The sequence below is a fragment of the Hesperophylax consimilis genome, chromosome 23 (genome assembly GCF_061612785.1).
Source record: "Hesperophylax consimilis isolate HC1 chromosome 23, BYU_Hcon_1.0, whole genome shotgun sequence".
NCBI lineage: Eukaryota > Metazoa > Arthropoda > Insecta > Trichoptera > Limnephilidae > Hesperophylax > Hesperophylax consimilis.
Window position 1 is genome coordinate 5714347 of NC_142858.1, and position 24367 is coordinate 5738713.

At 33.6% G+C, this 24367-nt stretch overlaps 1 protein-coding gene across 1 annotated transcript; it reads right to left on the reverse strand.

Annotated features, from left to right (window-relative positions):
- Positions 1–3125: 3125 nt before the first annotated feature.
- On the reverse strand, positions 3126–23469 carry LOC149412262 (uncharacterized). The gene is made up of 16 exons (XM_089645864.1): positions 23258–23469; positions 19243–19428; positions 16834–16978; positions 15550–15702; positions 15164–15471; positions 14456–14690; positions 13954–14102; positions 13654–13845; positions 13246–13413; positions 12852–13084; positions 8101–8202; positions 7537–7694; positions 6594–6677; positions 5895–6073; positions 4969–5115; positions 3126–4439 (listed from the first exon to the last, which is right to left on the reverse strand). The coding sequence occupies exons 1-16, from the start codon at positions 23417–23419 to the stop codon at positions 4209–4211; spliced, it is 2832 nt and encodes a 943-aa protein (XP_089501990.1). The 5' UTR covers positions 23420–23469; the 3' UTR covers positions 3126–4208.
- Positions 23470–24367: the final 898 nt, after the last annotated feature.

A 24367-nucleotide genomic window follows, 5' to 3' on the forward strand; every position in this document is an offset into this window, starting at 1 on the left:
GTTACGACTCAAAATAATTCAATATGGGTAATGTGAAAAAATATTGCACTTGTAGTTAGGTAAAGAATATATGAGTCATATTGTGATGAATATAAATATGTAAAATATTGATTACCTCTGTTCAAACAGTCAATAGTATTTTATTTTCCTTCTAGCGTACAGTCATTTCCCCAATTAGCAAATAGGTGAATAAAGAGTTGAACATTACTCGAAAGGTTCAAATATATTATAATATCGAAAGTGGCTTATGTCAAAATTACTAATGTAAACGACATTGGAAGTTACTGTAATTTATAACAAGTTACAGAAGGTGTTAGTGGCGTGAGTTTGGATAGGTCTAATCGCATCCACGTGAACTTACAGCCTTCTCACAGTCTATTAAAACAGGTTGATAAGTTGACACACTTACCGTAAGAAATGGTACATAATCGTGGCAATGGGAGATACTAAAAGTTGAAGTTTGCGCAGGATTTTTTTCTTTTAAAAACTCTTTTTTTTTGTTTGTTATTTGAACTAAAATCTGATTAGGAAAAGTATAAAATAATTATCTCCCGAAAAACAAAAAAAAAATACACTAGATAAAACCCAAAAAAACGAAAACCAATGTAAGTTTTGATTAGCTGTCCAATCCTTTATAACGTCAATGGTTTTGTTTCTAACATGATATATTTGAATTCAAAGTCGGTTGCCGTTATTTGGTAGTCAGTCAGATAAAATTAGATAACTGCTATTAATGGTCCACCATTATTGATGTTAATGATAAGAAAGCTCCTGGAGAATTGTTTCTCTCAAACCAAATTCTATTCCAATACGTTCTTTGAGCCTTTTCGCCTTTATTGACAAAATTGCAATTTATGAAATTTAAAAAAATTATGACAGCAGCAACTAGTTGTTGATGGGAAGCCATCTTACCACAAATAAACTTACAATAAATTGTATTGGTTGCTGTGAGCACTGAGATAAGTTGAACTTCTAAACAACTTATGACAGCACTTAATTAATTACCTTAAGTTGGACGAATGTGTAAACGCACTTGGGTCTAACTTAACAAAAACTTACATAAGTCGTAAATTTAACTTATGATTGTAAAGCTAGCTTTATATTCACTAATTGATTTCATTCAATTTATTTTCTCCTTTTGACTGAAATATTATTTACATATTTGCTAGTTGGAAATAGTTCACACACAAAAGGAAGACGCTGCAGATATTCTAATTATAATTAACAATACTAGCATGAAAATAAAATAATGTAATTATAATAATAATGACTGTCGGGATGAAGATAATCAAGATTTAATAAAAAAAAAGTTTTAAAATGTTAATGGGAAATGAGAATAGTAAACTTATTATGAATGTGATTATGAACGTTATAATTACATATTAACCTCTCAGGCCTCTGGCATATTCTGTCAGAAGGTCAGATTATTTACGCTCTGGAATAAAATCCAATTAAATAGATTATTTCCGAATGTATCCGAAAACTAAAAACTGTTATTGTAAGGTGATGAAATACAATTTTATTATTAGAAATAAATATAATTTTTCAATACAATTTTTAAAAGCAAACTTAAAAAATGGTTCACTTAACATTTTTTCTAACTAAACTTACTGAAATGAAAAAAATAAAAATAAAAAAAAACACATATTTCGATAAATAGATGTGTTAGCCACCTCACTTTTTTGTCATTTCATGTAAAAAAATTAATTATAAATTCAATTTATTTTTCAAATTTACGTTGGAATCCTTTGTTTTATAAAGGTATACATCAAAATTTTTCTGTTGTTTGACTTTTATATTTTCTCTTTCTAACACCAATTAGTTCATATTTCTCACTACAACAAGGGAGATGCAATGATTTCTATGAACCCTTTATTAGTTGTTCCCAAAAACAAACAAATTAGCCTGAGTGGTTAACATATAATTATTGTGTGTAAGTATTGGATAAAATACCATGATGATGAACTTAATAATTGACTATTTTAGATGTACGTAAATAACAATAAACAAAACCTTTTTATAGTTGTTTTGTTCAAAATCACATAATTTGCAAAAAAACTGTCGCAATTGACAAATGTCACAAATACATATGAATGTAATACAAATGAAATAGGTACCTTATAATTCAAATATAGGTTAAGAATTAATTCATCATTTTTTAATCATATAGGTACACACATTTTCTTTAGAAACAATTATTTATTTTTTTAAGCATCAAAGATTCAACATAAGAATGTTAACATATTGCGATGTATGATATAGAGTGTAAATAGTTTGTGATGTGATTTAAGTATCAATTAAAATCAAGTGAACTGTTTAGAGCAACAAAAACCCAATTCACAAATCAAGTCAAAACTAACTTATAATTCAACAAATGCCCAACCTCGTATTTAAATCTTAGAATGAATTTGAAGGGGAAGTTTGTTTTTGCATTTAAGTAGTTTCATGACATTGATATTGCAACACCAGCTCATTGACGATTGGGCTGTAGTTGCTAACTATAGGGCAATGGTTCCCAATCAGTACTCGCATATACCCCTTGTAGCCAAAATTTTTGTACAGTCCGTACCACACAGTGTCCATACTCCTTCAAGCAACACCATGTGTGCACCCAACGGGGTACGTGTACCACTAATTGGGAACTACTGCAATAGGGTATGGGTCATTGTGCGATTTACTCTACAATGAATTTATATTTATGAATATTTTTTAACAATTTTTAGTAATTATGCTCAATTACAACATTTGCCCTCAATAATAATTTTAAAAATTGAAAAATTCAAAATTACATTTTATTTTCAATCCATTTCTAAGATTTAGGGATTAGGCTTTTGTTGCTCTAAACAGCTCTGAGCTCATAAATATAATATTATTATAATGTGTATAAAATATAGACTTAACTAAATATACTAAAGTGAATGATTACTGCAAATTATTAAAATAATCATGTAGGTACTAGAAGAGTCTATTTAAGATGCATGCGTTGTACAGAAATAAATTCAATTGATTCACTTATAAAATAAATTCATGGGTGTAACATATTATATAAACTTAACTACTTCTATATCTAAAACAGTTCATCAATTTATAGAAGATTTGTAGTAAAATCAACTTATTTGTTTAAAGTAAATTATTTTTATATACATACAGAATAAATAAAATAGAGAAAGTCCTACAGTACTAATATCTACAGAGACCCAAACTAGGATTATTTATTTATTGGTGCTAGTTTTGAAAGTTTTAAGGTAAAAACTTGATATAATACAAATCACAGTGAGGAACAAAAATAGTTTTTATAAATAAAATTTGTACCTTTTGTTTGTCTGGTAAATAAATTTACAATAAAGCCATTGTCTCTGTTTTACAGAAATAATTACAGAAGCAACAATCACTAAATAAACATATTTTAGTTCCAGTGTTTGACTGCTGCCTCGAAGTTTGTTTGTGTGTGGTCTGTGTTTGGACTCTTTAAGATATTATTACTCTAAGGAGCAGACAATGTTAAGTTAAGCAAAATATGTTGAAATAAATGGTACAACATGAGTTGCTGAAGTGCGTAATAAAATTCTAGTAAGGCTAAAGTTCTCTAGATTCCCATACAAATGTTTTTGCATGACCAAAATATACAATAAAATACTACAAAAATCATTTAGATGAAAATCAACTCTCTCTTCCCTTTTACTTAAACTTAATGGTCTGGGACCCATCACTTCGATTCTCTTTGCCAACCGTAGTTCTGGGTGCATTCGTGTAACACTTTCGGGCAAAAAAAAATGTGTGGCAAGCACATTACATCCGACTTTAGTTCGCGCTATGAAAATTACTCATGTTACTCAAATAATGAAAATTCATTTGTGAAATTTCCTCTCAACGTAAGAGTGAGTATAAAAATAGTATTTATATCCTAGGACACTTTTTTTTACTATTCATTAAACAGAATGTTAAAAAAAGTACCAACATTAAAAAGAATTATTAAGAAGAAAAACAGATAAAAGTGTGTGCTGCAGTGTCTGTGTGCCCAAAATGAACTATAATTTGAAATTGATCAAACATTTTCAAATATTGAAAATCTTTCTTGAACAGATAATCAATTCCATTGGCCTGCCTGAGGGCTAAAATTGGAAAGGTCTTACATTGTCTTAATTGGTATAATTCACACTTCTAGGGGGTTTTCAGTTCAGTGGAAACACCCTTTTTGCCATTGTTTACTAATTATATCCTGGATTATTGTATTGAGACATAGAAAAGAGCGCATTAGTGACATCTAGGTTCTGCATGAGGACAGAGGGAGTGGCGAGGAATGGAGTGACGCCGTTGGGTACGTAGTTGGGAACGCTCTTGCCCTGCGTACGTGGAGTCGGAGTGCCGCTGCTGGAAGTGGTGGCCACGGAGGAGGCACGCGTCGCCGGGGCGCTGGTCGTGTTTGCAGAGACGGTACCCTGAAATGGTTACAATTATTAAATAATTTGCTTCCGACACGGATATCAAAAAGCTGTATAAAAATAAATAGCCATTGGAAATACCAGCTAGATGATGTCAGTGCTCAAGGCTGAATGGTGAAAATTTACAACAATTGGAAATTGATTAAAATATTAGTAATTAATATTATTCAATGGAACGCAGTCTATTATTGAGAGTCTGTTAATTATTACCTTCCTAATAGACATCTTTGTTGATTTTCCTGTCTGTTACGGCCTACGAGTAGCGGATAATACGTAGCAATTTTGTCAGTGAAATAAAATACAGCTGTTTTATAAATAATAATAATGTTTGGATTCTTATTATTTTTGTTAGTGTTCGCGTCAATGTCAGGATTGTTTCTAATGGTTATATTCGTTAGTTAACACTCACCAATGGTAGCGGTGTTGGCATTTTTTAGGATTATCATAAATGTCCAGTACTGTTCTACTTACTAAAGATTTCAAATACTATCTTATTCTAAGTGTATATAATAAAAATAATAATAACCTCTGTCTTAAACGATCCCACTCTTGCCACCCTGTGGGGCCCATTATCCCGACTGGGATTATTGACCGAGTTTGCAGCGAATGGAGTTGGCTGGTTCACCTGCTCGTAATGGCCCTGTATTCTCCTATGTGCCTGCAGTGCCGTGCCCTGTAACAAGGCCATACATCGAATATAGGAAAAATAACAATAAGGGGTAACGCAACATAGATATATACAAACATATGGAATATTTATCAAGTATATGACATTATGGACAGGGTAATAAAATATACATACATTATTAAACAGTAGGCGCATTCAAAAAGGTTTTATAGTGTCTTGGAAAGGTCAAAAGGTAAGTTGAAATTTAAACCGCAATCGCTTGTTACACATGATTTCGCATCATACAATAAATAATAATAAAACATGAAAAACAACCATTAGTAATTAACATTCATATAGTTGATGATGAGTTGAATTTCTAAAATTTGTAAATGTATTAGGCAAAGCATTTATATTCTATGCAGTACTAAACAAGTCTTTATTAAAAACTAATTCACTTTTATGTACAAAAATAAAAATCAATGCTTTGCTTAATGATATGCTTGTAAAATAGTGAAACATTCACATAATATAATGTAATTTGAATAAGCAAAATGAATCTAGCAAATAAAAGCACTGCACAAATGTTATTGCACTGCTACATAACATAGTAAAAGTCTACTGCTGTTATCTCCGTTGATACTTCTCCCTCTTTTTCATAAATGACGCATGTATTAGAAGGAGAGGATGCAACAGAGCTCTCAGCGGCAGTACCATATATAAACAAAATAACACACACAATGATAAAATAGCACAATACATATTCTATTTGTAGATTCACTTGACTTGGGTTCAGCTCCTGCAACTGAGCACACGAAAGAGGTGGTCCATTCTACCGAACATACCTGAATAAAGCGGTCTCCGCATACGCCGCAAACGTAGGGCTTGTCACCCGTGTGCCGCCGGACATGCAGGGTCAGGTCATTAGACTGCGTGAAGGCGCGATCGCAGAAGGTGCATTTGTACGGTCGCTGGCCGGTGTGGATGCGCATGTGCCTCACCAGCTTATTGGAGCGCGAAAATCCTATGACACAAAAACACATTCACAAATTTCTTTATGTAATACTTGAAAAACGTAGTGAAAGACAAGGGACGGAGAAATGCAAGGAGAAGTTCATCCAGCTGTGATAGTAGTTAGTTAGTGGTAATATCCAGTTGTAATGTTCATAGAACTGAACCCTGATGAAAGACAACCATTAACAAGATGTGTTTGGTTATAGCTTCTTTAATGACCAGGTTTGAAAATCTACCATATCCTTTTTTCTCCCCCTCATTTGGGGATGCAATAGTTCCTCTGACTCCAGGCTGTAAGGACCTCTTGTACGATCATCAAATAACAAGTGTAACCACCCTTGTGAACCACACAAGTCACGATCATCGGTAATGAGGTAAGACAAGAATACCATAAACAGTTAATCACGGTAAAGTTATATTATCAATACATAACGATTGACTGAAATCATAATTGCATTAAAATTTGAACATCTAAAAAAAAACTTGGTAAATACCACACTAACTTGTTAAATAGAATTTATGGACTTTACCTTTTCCGCAAATGGTACACAAACAAGGTTTTTCTCCGGTATGGGTCCGTCTGTGACATTGCAGGTCAGAGGAGCGCGGGAAACCTGGAAAGAAGCAGACCAGGTCATATAAAGAGATAAAACAATCAATTACCACATTCACGGACACAATGTCTTTTGACTTCATTTTAGAGATGTGATACAACACAGTGCACATAATATACGTCTTTTAGTTAGGGTCACGATGCAACACAATGGACAGGTAAGTCTATTTGTGTCACAATGCAAAAACTTCTATACTGGATAGTGTCACACACAAGTTTAACATTTTTTTAATACTGATTATCATTGACTTCACAAAACACATGTATTGTGTTACAGCACATATCGTATCATGAACCCCTGTTTTCGGGCGTTTTACAGCAAAAACTGTCCGTCAATATGTTAAAAATCACATTCTACGAAATGTAAGCAGTTTAGAAATGAAAGAAATTGAGAAATGGGAAAATTGGTACAGAATACCCAGCAAATACACACCATACCTGGTAGCAATGAGGGAGAGACCTCTTCAAGTGTAGGCTATTATAAATGTTCCAGTGTATAACAGCGATAAGTCTTAAATCTATCAGAAGCCATTCGCAATAAAACAAATTATTTAATGGCCGAATGGGAATTGTTGCAGGGGCAGTTATTCTTGTCAGTTTGAGCTTACAAATGGATTTTAATATAAACTGTTGAGGAAATGTGAATAGTGACAAGGGATTAGTAACACTTGGGGCTAAATTGCTGGGCTACTGTGCCCTGCCTGGTTCTATACCAAGACGTTCAAAATTAATTCACGCTAAAATAACTTCTTTTGGCAGTGAGGCTGAGCACTTTATTGCAGTTAAAACCTGAAAGAGGCGAATTTTCGTTGAATTCTGGGTGTCGTTTGTCAATGTACAAGAATATTTAAAAAGTATACCTTTTTCACATATGTCACATTTGTATGGCTTTTCACCGGTGTGTCTGCGCATGTGGACTATGAGGTTGGAGGAGTTGGAGAAGGAGCGGCCGCAGTACACGCAGAGGCAGTTGGAATCCAGCTCTTCCTTGTTGGGTTCGTGGACTCTGGTGTGAGATCTGAACCGAGAATAATACAGTGAATACCCCCGGATTGCAAAATGTTAACACATCGCAAGGAATTCCGACACACTAAGCTAACTTCATGAATATCTGACACACTAAGCTAACTTTCTGAATGTCGGCCACACTAAGCTAACTTTCTGAATGTCGGCCACACTAAGCTAACTTTCTGAATGTCTGACACACTAAGTTAACTAAAATAATAATAATACATTTATAAATATTCGGGAATCTTAAAAGGCAGTCAGCACTAGAGGAATGATTTGATTCCACTCGCAACATTAACAGAAGATAGATTACATATCACTAAATGTAAATTAAAAAAAATCTGTTTGTTATAGACATTGTATTATAGTGTTGGAATGTATTTTCTAGTGCAGTATACAATCAATGGTATTCTTACCTTAAATTGTCTTTCCGGTTAAATTTCTTTTGGCATATTGGACATTCAAATTTCTTCTCATTTGGCATGTGTATTTTGGAATGTTTGTCTAGATGTTCTTGCCTACAAACAATAATGTAAAACTATTAGTCATAACATTCACAAGATTCAATATACTCGTAAAATTCTTCTCATTTGGCATGTGTATTTTGGAATGTTTGTCTAGATGTTCTTGCCTACAAACAATAATGTAAAACTATTAGTCATAACATTCACAAGATTCAATATAAAATTCAAAATAGAAATAATGTTTAGTAAATTCTTTATAGCTTGTAGCAAACTTATACAAGAGAAAGCTTCCGGGTTCCTAGGTAAAATTTCATATATAGCCCAGTCAATGAAGGTTTTGTGTCGGAACTAATTCCCCGGAAGCTGAATTTTTCACAGATGTTAGGAGACCTTTAGACATGTATTTTTACAAAAGTCCCCGACTTTCCCCCTTGTGCTTCCTTCCCCACCCCCTCTTGAATATATTTTTCAAAGCCTTTCGGAATACGCTAATATCTCCTCAATGGTTTTATAAAATCAGATTATTTATTTTTTGTTTAGTTTCTAATTAGTTATTCTAAAAAATTGTATTCTTTCATTTTTGCGAGAAATGCTATACAATCTCTACAATTTATTAGTAAAGGAAAAATATCAGTTTTTAAAATAGTATTTCAGAATATATTTGCACATAACTTTTTTCTGAGCCTGTTAACGAAAATAAATAAATCAACAAAACTTTTAGACAATATTTTTAGCTATAAAATAAAGTATATAATGATGGGTTTTAATTTATAATAAGGCACGTAGGCTGTTAATAAGGAGCACGGCGCGCGGGGGCTCGAATGCGCAGCGGTTCGCGGCGCAGTGAGAAATTACAAAAACCTAAGGAAAGTAATGATTAATTCATGTGTTTTTTTTTATAGCAAATTCGTCTAACGTTGAAGAGTTTTATTGTTATTTACCAGGTTTAGTTCGGAGGGGAGGGGGGTAGTATAAATATTTTCCCCTGCCCAATGAAGTGCTTTCATTATCCACCAACCGCCGTGCCCCGGTCTGGCTAAACAGTCATATTATGTTGTATGATTGTTTGTTACTTATTATTTAAATAAAGGTTTGTGAGAAATTTATGGGAATCAGTTTACGCGTCCTCAACAGTAACCCACATGCTCCATGGACATGAATATTCTCGGGCAAACAGAGCCTACACTTTAACAGCAGCGTCTCTTGTCCACGTAATGAGAGAAGAATATCGAGATATTGATGGGAAATTAAGACAAATAGAAAATATGTATCAAGATTTAGTTACGTGGAAAAAAGATATGGAGGAGGTTAATAATGATGACAATCTAAAAGAGAAGATTCCATATACTGAAGCAAGTGAAGACAGGATTAAGGAATCATCTAGTAGGACTGCCAAGTTGTGGCTTTACCTTCTACATTGCATCGACCTCATGCTTAGATTTATATTTGCAGAGAAGTCCGGGAGTCGGAAAATGCACCTAAATACTATTGTTGATATGCTTCCATTTTTCCACACGGCAGGACATTTACCATACGCAAAATCAGTACATATGTACGTTCAAAGTATGTTGCAACTCGAATCAAGAATAACTAAAGAAGAATGTAAAGTATTCACTGAAAATGGGTACTTTACAATAAGAAAAAGCGACAGATATTGGTCCGGTACGTGGATGGATATGATCATCGAGATCATGCGACCAATGAAGTCAGTAGCAGGTTTGACACTTGGGCGCGGAATCACTGACAGCGCTTTGTCAATGTGGAAACTTGGAACCACTTACTACGTGAAAGTGCAAGAGAGCATTGAAGAATTCATCGGTATAGAATTTAATTTTTCTGAACAGCATGTTGAGCTGCGCGAATCATGGAAGAAAAGGGATAAGCTAGATATAGGAAAATATACATCATGGCTAAGACAGCACAGCCCGTTCACCAAGCGCTCGGGGGAGCTGTTGTCTTTATCTTCAGGGTTTATTTCAGATAATAGTGTCAATTGTGATAAAGTTTATGAGGTGAGCCTGACAGCTATGCAAAAAATGAAAGGATTTAATTTTGGAGATATACGACTAAAAAGGAAAGACATGGTGATTACCCAGCAAGTTGCAGTAAACCCCCAGCAGCTATTTAACAGAATACTGTGCATTAGTGATAGTCCTAGCAAGCTTTAGACTTACTTAGGATATGAATTTGCTTCAAGACCCCTTCTATTTTTGATGAAGTCTCCCTTCGTAAAGGAACAAAATCATGTATGGCGAAAGTATTTAGCGAAAGTATTCATGACGAAGTTGATTTGGAAAATGCTGCAATAGTCATCGATGGGGGATACCTCCTACACTCTGTTGTTTGGCAAACTTAAACTACTTACGGAGACATCACTAAATCATACTCACGTTTCGTCCATACTAAATTTGGCAAATATTCTATTGTCGTTTTTGATGGATACCCTGAAGAACCAACTGTAAAATATGAAGAGCAAAGACAAAGGTCGGCTAACAACTCATCGTGCGATATTGAATTAAACTTCACTACACGTTGTTTGACTAAGAATGAAGCTTTCTTATCCAATAAGAAAAACTACAAAAATAATGATTGAAGCACTGTGTCATGAATTTAGTGAATCTGGTTTGAAAACAGTCACGGCCGCAGGTGATGCCGATATTTACATTGTACTAACCGGCATCGAACAACTAACATCTTCTTAAAAGTGATTGTTGTTGGCACGGATAGTGATCTTTTTGTATTACTTGTAAGTCTTGCTCCTGAAGGAAAATCTATTTTTTCTGTAAAGATTTTGCTGGAAAGGCCCCTTCAAGAACTTTCTACATCATAGAGAAACCTATAATGGTACATAAAGATATTCGAAAACACATGCTATTTACCCATGCCATTACGGGCTGTGATACGACCCCATCTTTATATGGGTTAGGAAAGATAAAAGCCGTTGACACGATGAAAAACAATCCCGAAGCAAAACGCGCAGCTCAGGCATTTCTGCAAAAAGATGCAACTGAAGTTGTTGCATCTTTTTGTGCAATTATTCATTTATTGCAATTATTCAATTATTTCAATCAATTCATCATGCAATTCAACTTGTACAAAATGGAGAAAAATTCGCTCTCGCCATGTATGGTCTTAGTAGCTACTCTAATTGAAACGAAGCTCGATACTATAAGTTTACCAGACTAACGACAAAATCAGCTTTTAAATCTAAATTTGACTTGGCAAAACTACCACTGACTTCAGAATCGTGTCATCAACATTTGTTGAGAGTTTATTTGCAAGTACAGTTTTGGTTAGGAAACAAACTAAACCCTATAAACTGGGGATGGAGGTATGAAAATGTAAATGAAAATGGTGGAAAGAAGAAATTATTGAAATCATTTGCTCATGATGACCTTCTTTCTCTGGTGTCCTGTTCCTGCAAGTCTGGATGTGAAAATTACTGTGGCTGCAGAAAATCTGGATTTACCTGCTCTGCCATGTGCTACAACCGTAACGGATTATCATGTCTGAACACACCCCAGTATGACGAATAAATGGGAGACTCTCTTGACTAGAAAATTATTTTAATATTTGCCTAATTTTGTCATAGATAATATTGATAAGTATATAATATAATTTACAAACCGTTTTGTCATTATAATATTTTTGAGGTATATTTTAAGAAGCTTGTTTGAAAGTAAACCATTTTAGATCTATGATGCACTCTTTTGTGCATAGATCTAAAATGTGATTTGTTGTTTCGGTATTTTATTGTTGATAGGTGCACAATAAAACAAGTGAGAATTTCCACAAAAGATTTTTTAGAACTTCGCCATAACATAAGGTCTGCAATATTTTAATGTTGTGAAAGGATAGTCCCATGTTGCTGTAGGTATTTTAGGCTTATTTCACATAACTTTATTTAAGTAATATGTTACAAACAATCATACAACATAATATGACTGTTTAACCAGACCGGGGCACGGCGGTTGGTGGATAATGAAAGCACTTCATTGGGCAGGGGAAAATATTTATACTACCCCCCTCCCCTCCGAACTAAACCTGGTAAATAACAATAAAACTCTTCAACGTTAGACGAATTTGCTATAAAAAAAAAACACATGAATTAATCATTACTTTCCTTAGGTTTTTGTAATTTCTCACTGCGCCGCGAACCGCTGCGCATTCGAGCCCCCGCGCGCCGTGCTCCTTATTAACAGCCTACGTGCCTTATTATAAATTAAAACCCATCATTATATACTTTATTTTATAGCTAAAAATATTGTCTAAAAGTTTTGTTGATTTATTTATTTTCGTTAACAGGCTCAGAAAAAAGTTATGTGCAAATATATTCTGAAATACTATTTTAAAAACTGATATTTTTCCTTTACTAATAAATTGTCGAGATTGTATAGCTTTTCTCGCAAAAATAAAAGAATACAATTTTTTAGAATTACTAATTAGAAACTAAACAAAAAATAAATAATCTGATTTTATAAAACTATTAAGGAGATATTAGCGTATTCCGAAAGGCTTTGAAAAATATATTCAAGAGGGGGTGGGGAAGGAAGCACAAGGGGGAAAGTCGGGGACTTTTGTAAAAATACATGTTTAAAGATCTTCTAACATCTGTGAAAAATTCAGCTTCCGGGGAATTAGTTCCGACATTGGGTCTTTTTTTCCCTTCATTGACTGGGCTAATAGTTAAGTATAAGGTTTACTTGTAGAATCCTTTGTTGCAGTTCGGACAGATGAATGTCTTTTCTTTCTTCTGGTAAGAAGGATCTATAAAATTAACAGACACTGATTCCCCTTTGTGGTTCCTAAGGATGTGTTTGTTCAAAGACATTTCATAAGTAAATTTAAGCCCACAAGTGCCACATTGGAATGGTTTTGTGAGATTTTCGCATTGCATGCGTTTATGCTTCATTAGTATTTCATTATTCGGGAAAACCTGTAAAAGAAAATAATTACAATCAATGTTTAAACATTAATTTCTAATGCATAACATTTTAAAGCAAACAGCCGTCAAGATAACAGTATTTTAACAATCCCTGGTAGTAAGCATTGAGTTATCGCTGAAAGCAGCATTATTTGTTTTATAATACCACTTACCTTTGTGCATTTATCGCATTTAAACGGGAAATCGTAATTGTGTGCTGACATGTGTCGTATAATATGATTTGTTCTTGTAAATGTTTGGTCGCACAATGAACACTTGTGCAGGCGATATTTTCTGGTCTTCTGGTTTGCTCCTCGCTTAGTTTTCCCCACGATTTTACTCTGTAGTAAAAAGTACGAGCATTAATGCCATGTTAATAAAAAGGATCAACAACCACTGTGAGAAATTCAAGGGAATTGATTCACATAAGTATAAACCATTATGAGTGTTCTAGGACAAGATCCTAGAATACTTATAATGGTTTTGAATTAAATATGATTTTGGGAGAATTTCAGTTAAACAAAATTACCCTTTCCCTACCAAAAGAATACCAATTTTCAAAATACATATCCAAAACTTACCAGTTTCTCTTCAGATTCACTATCATCGCCGATATCATTATCATCTCCACCATCATTTGAATCGCAGTCAGGATCTATTGCTTCTATTTTGGGTTCATTGATGTACCTTTCCACCCTTCCCTCCCGGATATCTTCTATCATTATATCCGACAGAATTTCATCTGTAATGTCCTCACTTTTGATGACAACTACCTGTAAAAACATGTTTATGATTACATTTGACAATCTTTAATAATTATATTAGAGTCAAACTGTTTATTAAATTTATGTAAAGTCAAAAGTATATTTTTTTGTAGGTACCTTTTCATGGTCTGACATTAATGCCATCTTGTTCTTCAAATCAGTACAAGCAAGAGATTCCAGAGAGTTGTGGGTAAGAAGATGTCTTTTTAAATATGTTAATTTTGTAAAACTTTTATCACAAATTTTACATATGGATGGCTGGGTATCTATAACAAAAAAAATATCATATAATCAGTCAACCATAGTCAGCACTCAAAAGCAAACTATTTAATAATCATTGTGAACAGTTTAAAAAACTGTTGAACGAATCAATGTCTTTTTGGAAGCCCATCAGAATCTTGATGAATTGGGTAGATTGAGATTTAAACAGGATATCTCCTGTTATCTGTAAGGCCCAACATGTCGCACCTGAATATATTGTATAATCTAAGCCAGATGATGATAAGAATTGCCGGCTATACCGAATTTTAACTAAAACCTTTTACGAGGCCCCCAAAAAGTCAGTGCTTCAGAATCAAAATAATAAATAGATTTGTCTAATTAGGATCAGGCTGTATACCTAAGTGTCTTTTGATGTGTTTCTCAAATATAATATAAGAACTAAATGATTTGGAGCAGATATTACAGAAGTTCTCGGTTTTATCTTCAGATAGTACTTCAACTCCTACAGCAACCTCAATTTCTACAACTGGGCTGGAGGACAGTAAATTCACTATCGAGTTATCATTGGTAGATGCAGACTCCGGTTCAGTTGAGTTGCTTTCCACATCATTGTCTTCAGTTTTGATCTTCATCTAAAACCAGAATAAATCAGTTAGCGATACAAATTGTCAAAATTGATACAGCATAATGTGCAAGATGTAGTGAAAAAAACAGGAGTTAAAGAATATATTCTCCTTACACTCCTTTCTTCATTCATTCGCTCTATATGTACCTTTCAAGCGTCCCTTTCTTAATCTTACTCATTATGCTTACATCAGCCTTGCACTTTTGCAGATCTCCACATTTCTCACACGATCATACATGGTTTTACACACCTACAATTAATAATATTTAAAATTTAGTATCATGAGGAAATCTATAATTGGTTTCTTAGTTAAGTAAATTGCACATATATAAACCATCCGAATTGTAACTGTTGATTTCCATAAAATACAAATCTTATATCAGACATTTTATTATCATGATCATCCAAATCATTTTCCTGAAAAAATGGAATGATTTTATTTGCACTGTTGGACTTATATAAATTTAAGTAGGTACGTACAGTGTCTAATATTCCTTTTAGCCGCAACTTTTTAGCTAAAATATCTTTTTTGGATGGCCGTCCACGCTTCTTCGGGCCACACTTTTCATTATGCGACAGAGTCAAGTGGGATATTAGCTGGTCTTCTCGCTTGAAAGTGTAGGCACAGAATTTACACACAAAGTTTGTATCGGATTTTTTCTCCAAACTAGAATTAGTTTTCTTTTCCAGGCTCTTTGGGGGAATTTTAGAATGAGCCGCTATCTTATGACGGTCAAGGTAAGATGTAGTTGTGAAAGCCCGGTAACAAATTTCACATTGAACATAGCCTGAAACAAGATTACAGTGTTAAATCATGACGAGACTTTCATTTAAAAAAAAACAATCATATTTGGTAAGTGGCTTACCGGTGTGATGTTTATTTTTGTGGGTTTCTAAACTTATCGAGTCCAAGAAAGTTTTTTTACAGAATTCACATAAAAATGTAATTTCCGTTTTGCTATCTGTCGCTACAGTCTCCGTATTGTCCACAGGTTTCTTATCTTTGTCTGCTTGTAAATCTGAAACAAGGGTTTTCTTTCATCAGGTACCAACTCACTTAATGGAGATTATGCATATTATATGGATAAATTAAATGTATGAATGTTGGGCAGAGGTTATCATGCAAGTGAATTTACAGTTCATATTATAACTCAAACCATAAATACTAATTAACATGAAGAATTACAAGTGAAGATCCTTGTAGAAGTATTGCAATGAGAAGTTGTTTTGTGTGTTGTTGATGACATTTCTAACAATAATTACTGTATATTCACCGCAGCCTCAATTATAACACTGATTACTGTCAAAAAGGATCAAGAGAAAAAGAAGCAATATCCTATAAGACCCATATTGGAAACATAATGTAATCTAAACATTGAAGAAAATAAGGAATTCTATGTTGGTTTTATTGAGGTTTCAATGGATTTGAAGTGCTTTAAGAAACTACCGTCATCGAACCTTACAGATCGGTGAATGTCAGAGAGGCAATACAAACCCCAGCTCAGAATTAATTTTTTTTTATTTTTTTTATAGTGAATACCTCACAAGAGTCCCAACTGCTCCCGTCTGGAGCCAGTGAGACTATGGCATCCCCAATTGGGGGATGTTGTGAGGCTGAAGGTAAGTGGGGAAGGGAAAGAGGAAGGTGGGGAAGTACCTGGCTATTCAGATCTAGTCACTAAACACGGCTAAAGCCATTAATGCACAGATGTAGTAATTAGCCGCAAGAAAACAAGCCTTTCAAATCCAATTTTTATGATTCTTCAGTTTAGATATTTAACTAGCTATTTACTTGTTAATCTACCCATTAAACTTACAGCGAAAGACTAAATAATAATATCCATTCAAATGTAAAATAAAGAATTTACAAGGCAGCAATTCGACATCCTTAAATAAAATACAACTTAAATGCACTGAGCGGTTCTGAAGTGACTTCGTCATAGAGTGCCACTTCGAGTGGCCATCACTAGACCTCCATAAATTAATTTTAGACCATTGTTGGAGTTCATTCATTCAATTACAGACAACACTAAAATTTTATTATCTAAGATTAGTGTTGTTATTAACCTGGCATGAGAAATGGTTAGATCTATAATAATGTCTATTTAATTCTAATCAAATATGTAACTAATCTTTTAGATGTATGTTACCTTTGAGAGGTCTGCTGTCATCTTCAGAATCATCAGAATGGTCGGGAAACGATTCGAAATCTACCACAGGTAAATAGTTATTATGGAAATCTCCATTCTTTAATACTTCATCTTTTACTTTGACATCATGACCTTCTTGAGTGTCCTAAAAAAAGAAGAAAATATATTAGTTTCCAAGTTTAAAAGAATAACTATTAAATAAATATTTTGGATAGCGGGAAGGAAATAGACTTTAACACATTCAACTCTAGACACTAAACACAACGATAATAATAATTCTTCAATAATTACAAAGTATCACATTGAAATAAATTGTCATTCAGGAAAACAAATAAAGTGTATCATATATTTTCTAATTGGCATAAATGCTAATTATAAAAACAAGTTGGCATTGTTTAAAACAAATATGAATAAACATATTAAAATATTTATATGATTCCAATACATTTTTTTTTTTTTTTTTTTTTTTTTATATTAACTCCACACAGGAGGCCCTGAAGAAAATAATTTCCCTCAAGGCCTATGTCATCTTTGGGGATGCTGTGTGGAGGGTCTTTTTGTGGAGAGGAAGGAGTGAACATGGGTCTTGAAGAGTCCCATGTTGTAGGAGGGAGGAAACACAGAGGCCGGCAGTTCGTTCCACAGCCGAGCTGTTGAACTTAAGAACGAATCGTAGAAGCGACCCGTTCTCATGTGACAAGTGTCAACCGTGTACAAATGTTGGGCACGTGTTTGGCGTGTATCCCGACTACGCACCGGTGCCGAAGGGATCAATGACGCTAGTTCCTCAGAGCATCTTCCATTGTAATACCGATAGAACAAGGACAGCATACCTACCTGACGCCTGTGCTCTAAAGATTGCAGTCCATTTGTTAAGATTGGGGAATCTATCAAACGGACCGCCCGTTTTGACAGTAAGTATTTTTCAAGTATTAATATTGAAGTAGGTATTATTGACTTGAAGGACCTGGAGGTTGCTACACAGACAATAGCTTGGTACAACAATAAATTTTGGAAAAGGTAACGATGTGTTATTTATTAACACACTTTGTCCGGGAAGGGTAGTTATAATAATTTATTTATACCAATCTCTTTGTAAGGGTCCTAACTATATGTATATGTATTTAACCGTTTGGGTGCCAATCGTCGATTTTCGTCGATTCGTGTTTTAACGAAGATTGCCGATCGTCGATTTCCGTCGATTGCGTCAGTCGTGTTCTGATTCGCGCGTACGTCTGTAAGTAAAATTCTTATTTTTTCGAAACGCCTGGACTTCGGGATCCTCCTCCGCGTGATTCTAAACCAATATTCTTTAATAAAACACCGAAAAAATCATCGAAATCCTTGAAAATTCAAAGAATTTATGGGGTTTTAAAAAAATATATAGTTTCATAAAAAATAACGTTTTTTTGGTGGCATTTTACAAGCAACTGTATGAATTTTTTTGGCACTCAAACGGTTAAGAATGTGAACCAAGTCTTCCCATATCTTTAAATGTTTGTCTTTATGGAAGAATATTTTATCAAAAGTAAACTATATTTAAACCCGTAGAACGGGTACATCCTTCTAATTATTGCACCGGAAATGCGTAAGTTTTTTTTTTTTGTAATGAATTTTAGCAAAACAAAAAATTTGTAACGTAATAAAAAATATTTAAATTTTTACAAATAAAACATCACTAAATGGCCCAACACTGACTTCAAAATTTAGATTATGAAGTCGTATTACAAAAGAAGGTAGGCAAGTAGTAGTACTTAATTTCCACACCCCAACTATAAAAGTACTGTCTGAGATTAAAGCCTAATTTGTAATTCAACTCCATAAACTGAAGTTAAAGTCAGTTTTAGGTCATTCAGTGATGTTTTATGTGTAAAAAAATTATGTAATTTATTTCATTAAAAAAATGGTTTTCATTTTGCACAATTCATTAAAAAAAAACAATTTTCTGTTCTCCAGTGTTATAACTGCAAGTAAGTATTACCCACTTTACAGGTTTAGTATAGTTCCCTTTTGATTAAATATTCTTCCACACAAGAGACAAGATAAGAAAATGGGAGACATATCACATTGTTTATATACACAACATATTTATAGTAGGGCCCCTTACACAAAGGTTGGTATACAATATTCATATGGAATCATCGGAGAACAATGCCTTTACAGCCATTCAAGTAGAACAGGCATAAAAGGTAGAACTACCCTTCCCACCGGAAGTGTGTTAAGTAGATATTACAAATTTCTACAACTCTTGATGAAAATTACAGCTGAAAATAGCTGCATCTAGAAATTCTAGACAGAAAAAGCTGTGCAAACCTCATGAGCTTACATAGCTCACCGTTCAAGAGTTTTTGGCGCTTCAGAAAACAGATCTGCTTTGTAGTTAGGATGACTTCATTGAGTATAAATTACCTCTCTTTTGATGTGGTTTTCGATGATAGTGCATGTTGATGTCACTAAATCAGGATGATTCCTAATTATGTAGTCCCTCAACTTGGCATCCGCTCTTTCGGCTCGTTGTTTGAAGGTAAAAGCCGCCTGTACACTGTCCATGCAAGGAAAACATATGTGTACGGGCAATCCATCTCCCTGCGCTATCTAGAAATTAAAATCATTAAATAATTTAAACATCGAAATTAGTTCCAATGTGTAAATAACAGTAAACAAATCAGTATTTGCCCTGATGATGGACACTGCAAGGCTGTCATAAACATTAGCTCAGGAAGAAGGCACCGCTAAAAGACTTTTTTACGTGAATGGGTAGGCATCACACAAGAGTCCCAACTGTTCTCAACTGTCTGGAGCCAGTAAGACTATGGCATCCCCAATTGGGGTATGTTGTGATGCTGAAGGTAGTGGGGCGGTGGAGATGGGATCTGATCTGGTCACCAAACACGGCTAAAGCCACTTCCAGCAATGTTTTAATTAGTGGAATGTGCCACAAATAGATACTATAAATTATTTTAAAATTAATTATTTAACATACAACACAAATTAACCCGATTCAAACCCGTCACCACCAGATTTGTAGTCAAGAGCCTTAGTCCTCGGAGATGGTCAGCTATTACTCCAATGAAAGATTAGCAGATAAAGAAGCTTTATAAAAACAAGTTTTAGTTGGTTTACGAATAATTTGACTGCGAATCCCTTTCAATTTTGTATTGAATGTTGATTGTTTTGTATTCAAGTATATTAATAGTAATACTTCTATATACTATACTTCTGGTAACTATATTCAGTGCAGTAGAACACATCTACAATTTCTGTTAAATTATTGCCAACTGAATGTAATCTATGTAAAAGTGAGTATTTTAATTGTTGTTGTAACTAAATATAATTTTTGATCAAGTAGTTCTAGTTGGTATGATGAAGGTGATTAGGCATAATAAATGAGGGCTGTCTATAATTCCATTAACAATTTTTAAAATCAAAGTAAAGTCGAAAATGAGTCTTCTATTAGAGAATTTTAATTCTTTCATCAAGTGGTTGTAATTTATAGTTTCTATTGATATACCGAGTTTAAAGTTAATATATCTTAGAAATTTATACTGAATTTTTTCAATGGAATGGAATAATGTCGCATCACGTCATGTAATTTTCATCACATTACATTATGTAATTTTATCCGTTTTCAAAATTATTAAATAAAATGTTTTAATATTTTCAACACGTTCCGGCGTTAAATGCTCCATAATTGTCAAATGCCAACTGACAAATATCATTCAAACCTAATTGGTAGCCAAACATATTCGAACTGGAACATAAAACTTCAAAAAGCTCCACTGTTACATCTGTGAAAGACTAACATTAGAGATTTCAATATTTTTTGTAGGGTTAAAACTATGTTTAGTGGCTAGATCTGAATATATTGGTAGTACCAACCACATTATATTCACGTTTTTCTTATTTACTTTAAATTCCTGGTGAATACTAGCCGTCAATAGCAGTATTTTTAGCAGTATTGTATTTGAATTCCAAATTGTTTCCGGCCCTGGAATGTTTTTTAATACTTTCCAAAACTGGAAAAGCTGACGTAAATAAATAATTATTTATTAATTTCCAATGCCTCCCTTGTATTTTTACCGTAATATTAATTATGTACCAATTTATAATGTGAACAGGGCCAGCAGGGCAGAGCCAAAGGGCGCCTGGTGTGAATGAAATCATGGTGCCCTTTATCTAAAAAAACTAGACGCCTAGGTAGGATATAGATTTGTATTTATGTGTAGCGCCCATAGACATATGAATATTAGTAGACCTGCCCTAAGTGATTAAAAGCGTATTATCCCCACTCCCCATACCGGTTCCATTGGAGCCGGCTGTGCTCGCGTATGGCCTCAAGTGAAATTTGAAAACGTGACGTCATCATTCTTGTGCGAACTATGGTCGAGGCATCATCGGTTCATTTTACGAAATAACACGGCAAAATGTTGACTTGTACTATGAAAACTTGTAAAAATAGATGTGAAAAAGAGAATAAACCCAATTGTCGTATTACATTCCATATATAAGCATTATTTTACTTTATTTTAAGCATATTCACATCATACAATATGGATCAGTTGTAGAAACATGTCTGGACGCGAAACACAAAGCTGGTTGGTTGCTGGGAAGTAAATTATGAACATTTATAAAAGTGTCTTAACTAAATACTTAAACGAAATATTCGACTCTGAAAATACAACCGAATTTTTTTGCCGAATTTGGACTTCGCAAATTTGTTCATAACGTGGCGAGTAATTTGCGCTCCCATGTAAAAATGTATATTCATTCAAAAGCAGATTTTACTTTTAAGAAGTAAATGGTGATATTATAATGCGAGATGCCTATTTACTGTCAGATTGATTTATTGACGAATCACAGTCAGCCTTACGCCCTTCGTTCTTCAACAGTTGATTTTACCCCTCGCCATTATCTTCTCGTCTATTAATTCCTATGTCTGTGGTAGCGCCGTTTACGTGAAAAATAATCTCAAAAGTGATGTATCTATATATGTTGTCAGCGGCTTGACAATTCGGTGCCCAAATCTGACTGGTCCAATTGTACCCGCATAGGGCCGGCCCTGAGTGTGAAATGCATGTTTGTTAATTTACATGGGAAATTTTACATTAAAATATATATTATAATATAGCAAAAACCTTATAAAGACTCCATGAGTGTGATTTCACTGAACGGTGGAAATATATTAGCGGACCGTTAAAATATATCTATATAATTAAACTCTCGCACTTTTAAAAGGCGAAGGCTTTTAAAAGGTAAAAAGAAAACAACTATTTACGTCAGGAGAGATGGTAAAAGACGCATTAAAATTATATTTTAATTCAATCAAAGTTGAAAATTTTACTTACAAAACGATCCCTTTGCTGTCATGTTGGATTTTTTTTAGTATGGATTCATTTTGTGAAAGTTTGTTTCAATATATTATTTTCATAATAATATATACATATTTTTTTTTTTATTAGTAAAAAAAAGATACACGAATTACATAATATAACAATTACATAATATAATTACACAATATAGTACAGTTATTAATTACATAATATTAGTATTTGATGTACCCCCATAAATAAGCAGGGCTTGTGTATATGGGGGTGTTGTTATATTGGTTTATATTTGATATGATTCGTATTTTTGTAAATTATAAAAACAAGTTGGCATTGTTTAAAATGAATATGAATAAACATATTAAAATATTTATATGATTCCAACACAGTAAGTATTTTTCAAGTATAAATATTGAAGTAGGTATTATTGACTTGAAGGACCTGGAGGTTGTATATGTTTCATACATTACTTAATTCATCCAAACTAAGAATCTAATAACCTATTTTGAGAACGTAAATAGTTGTTTCAGGTAGTAATTGTTGAAACTAATTGTAATTTCCATAATCTGTGCCTAAAAGTGCGGTGGTTAGGTAAATAATTACCACATCCATTACATTTGTACACAGATCTTTTTTTAATGGGTATTCCTTTTCATAAGCTGTGATATATTTTTGTTCGATTTGTATTAATATAACATGTCTTGTATATTTTATAATGTCATTGCTAAAAAGTAGAATTACGAATATTCATAAAGCCTCTTGTAGTAACGAGTGTTAATAATAATTATAAAAATGAAGCATAACACTTGTGATCTAAATAAGGATAAATAATCTTTCTTTCATCTTAATTGCAACAATAAACTAGAAAAACAAAACACTGACTTAGCATAAAATTAAAAATTAAGAAAAGATTGATAAAAAACTCTGTCACATTTTAAATGTCGATGTCATTTCTGATTTTGATGACTCGTAATATGTGGAAAAGGGCGGTAATTGAACTTGCACTCTTATAATCTTTCTTGGGGGTTTGACAAACAAATTTAAAGAATTTATGCTTTGAAGATTACGACATGGTCGTTTCAATATGGGGTCAAACAAACCTTGAGCTGTGTACACGAAGTAACCAATGCGCTTATTGTGGTCACGCCGAAATTCTCATCACTTAAAAATATGGATTTAAGACTGTCGGACTCTTCCAAACAAGTCCGACAAGTCTTCTCCAAATTAATTTCACCGCCAGGCGTATCCTGGCCCTCCGCCATTTTAGTGCGATTGATAAAACTTGAAAATACGAACAAGACACAGCTACCCCCACTACAACCAAACACAAACAACGCGACGCACACACAAGGTTGGATGTATTTTCCTACTTTCCATAGACATACTAGGTACACTACTACTATCTCCCTACCACCTATACTAGCAAACAAAACTACCAACAACCGTCTGCTATAAATTATAATCTATCTACTTTTTAACTATGTGCATCGATGTGGAATCCAGGGTTACCAGTAGAATGCGAACATTTCATAAAGTTAAGTAGATAATAATAATTTTAATATTACACTACTTGTATGGCGCAGTTTTGTGCTATTTCACTTCGAGTGCGCTAATAAACTTAAAATTAATAATAATTTAGTATTCAGTGGTACTATTCTTAAAACAGTCCCATAGTGCTCTTTCTAATATTCATTTGGTTGATATTTGATATCATGAACCACTTCGTGATAGTTAAAAAAAAAACTAATTTCGTTTGAGTCATCTTTTCAATTTTGGAAGTAGGTATTTGTTTGAAGAATTCACACAAGCGAGAAAATAAACATCTGCTCAAATTATTATATTTTCAATAGAAAATTATTTTAATTACGGAAATGAAGAAGAGGAAGTTCTGGGAATGAAAAGGAGCCAAAGCACTGATAATACCTAACACCTAATACAGCGCCTTTGAGGTTTTTATTAGCGCCAGGCCCTGCATGCCTATACACGGTGTTCGGAAATTCACAGTGCAAGCGGGAAACTGGTGAATATACTTTAATCGATTCATTTTGACTGATCGTGGTATAACTTTTTGATTAAAGTATTATGTAAGATATGAAATAAATCGGTCTTCAGGGTTTTATTACCAGCCATTTAATGTCCTTTAAAATGCATCGAAATTTAGAACCAGCTCTCAAAAAAAAATTCCTTTAGTTGCCGAAAAAAATGAATTC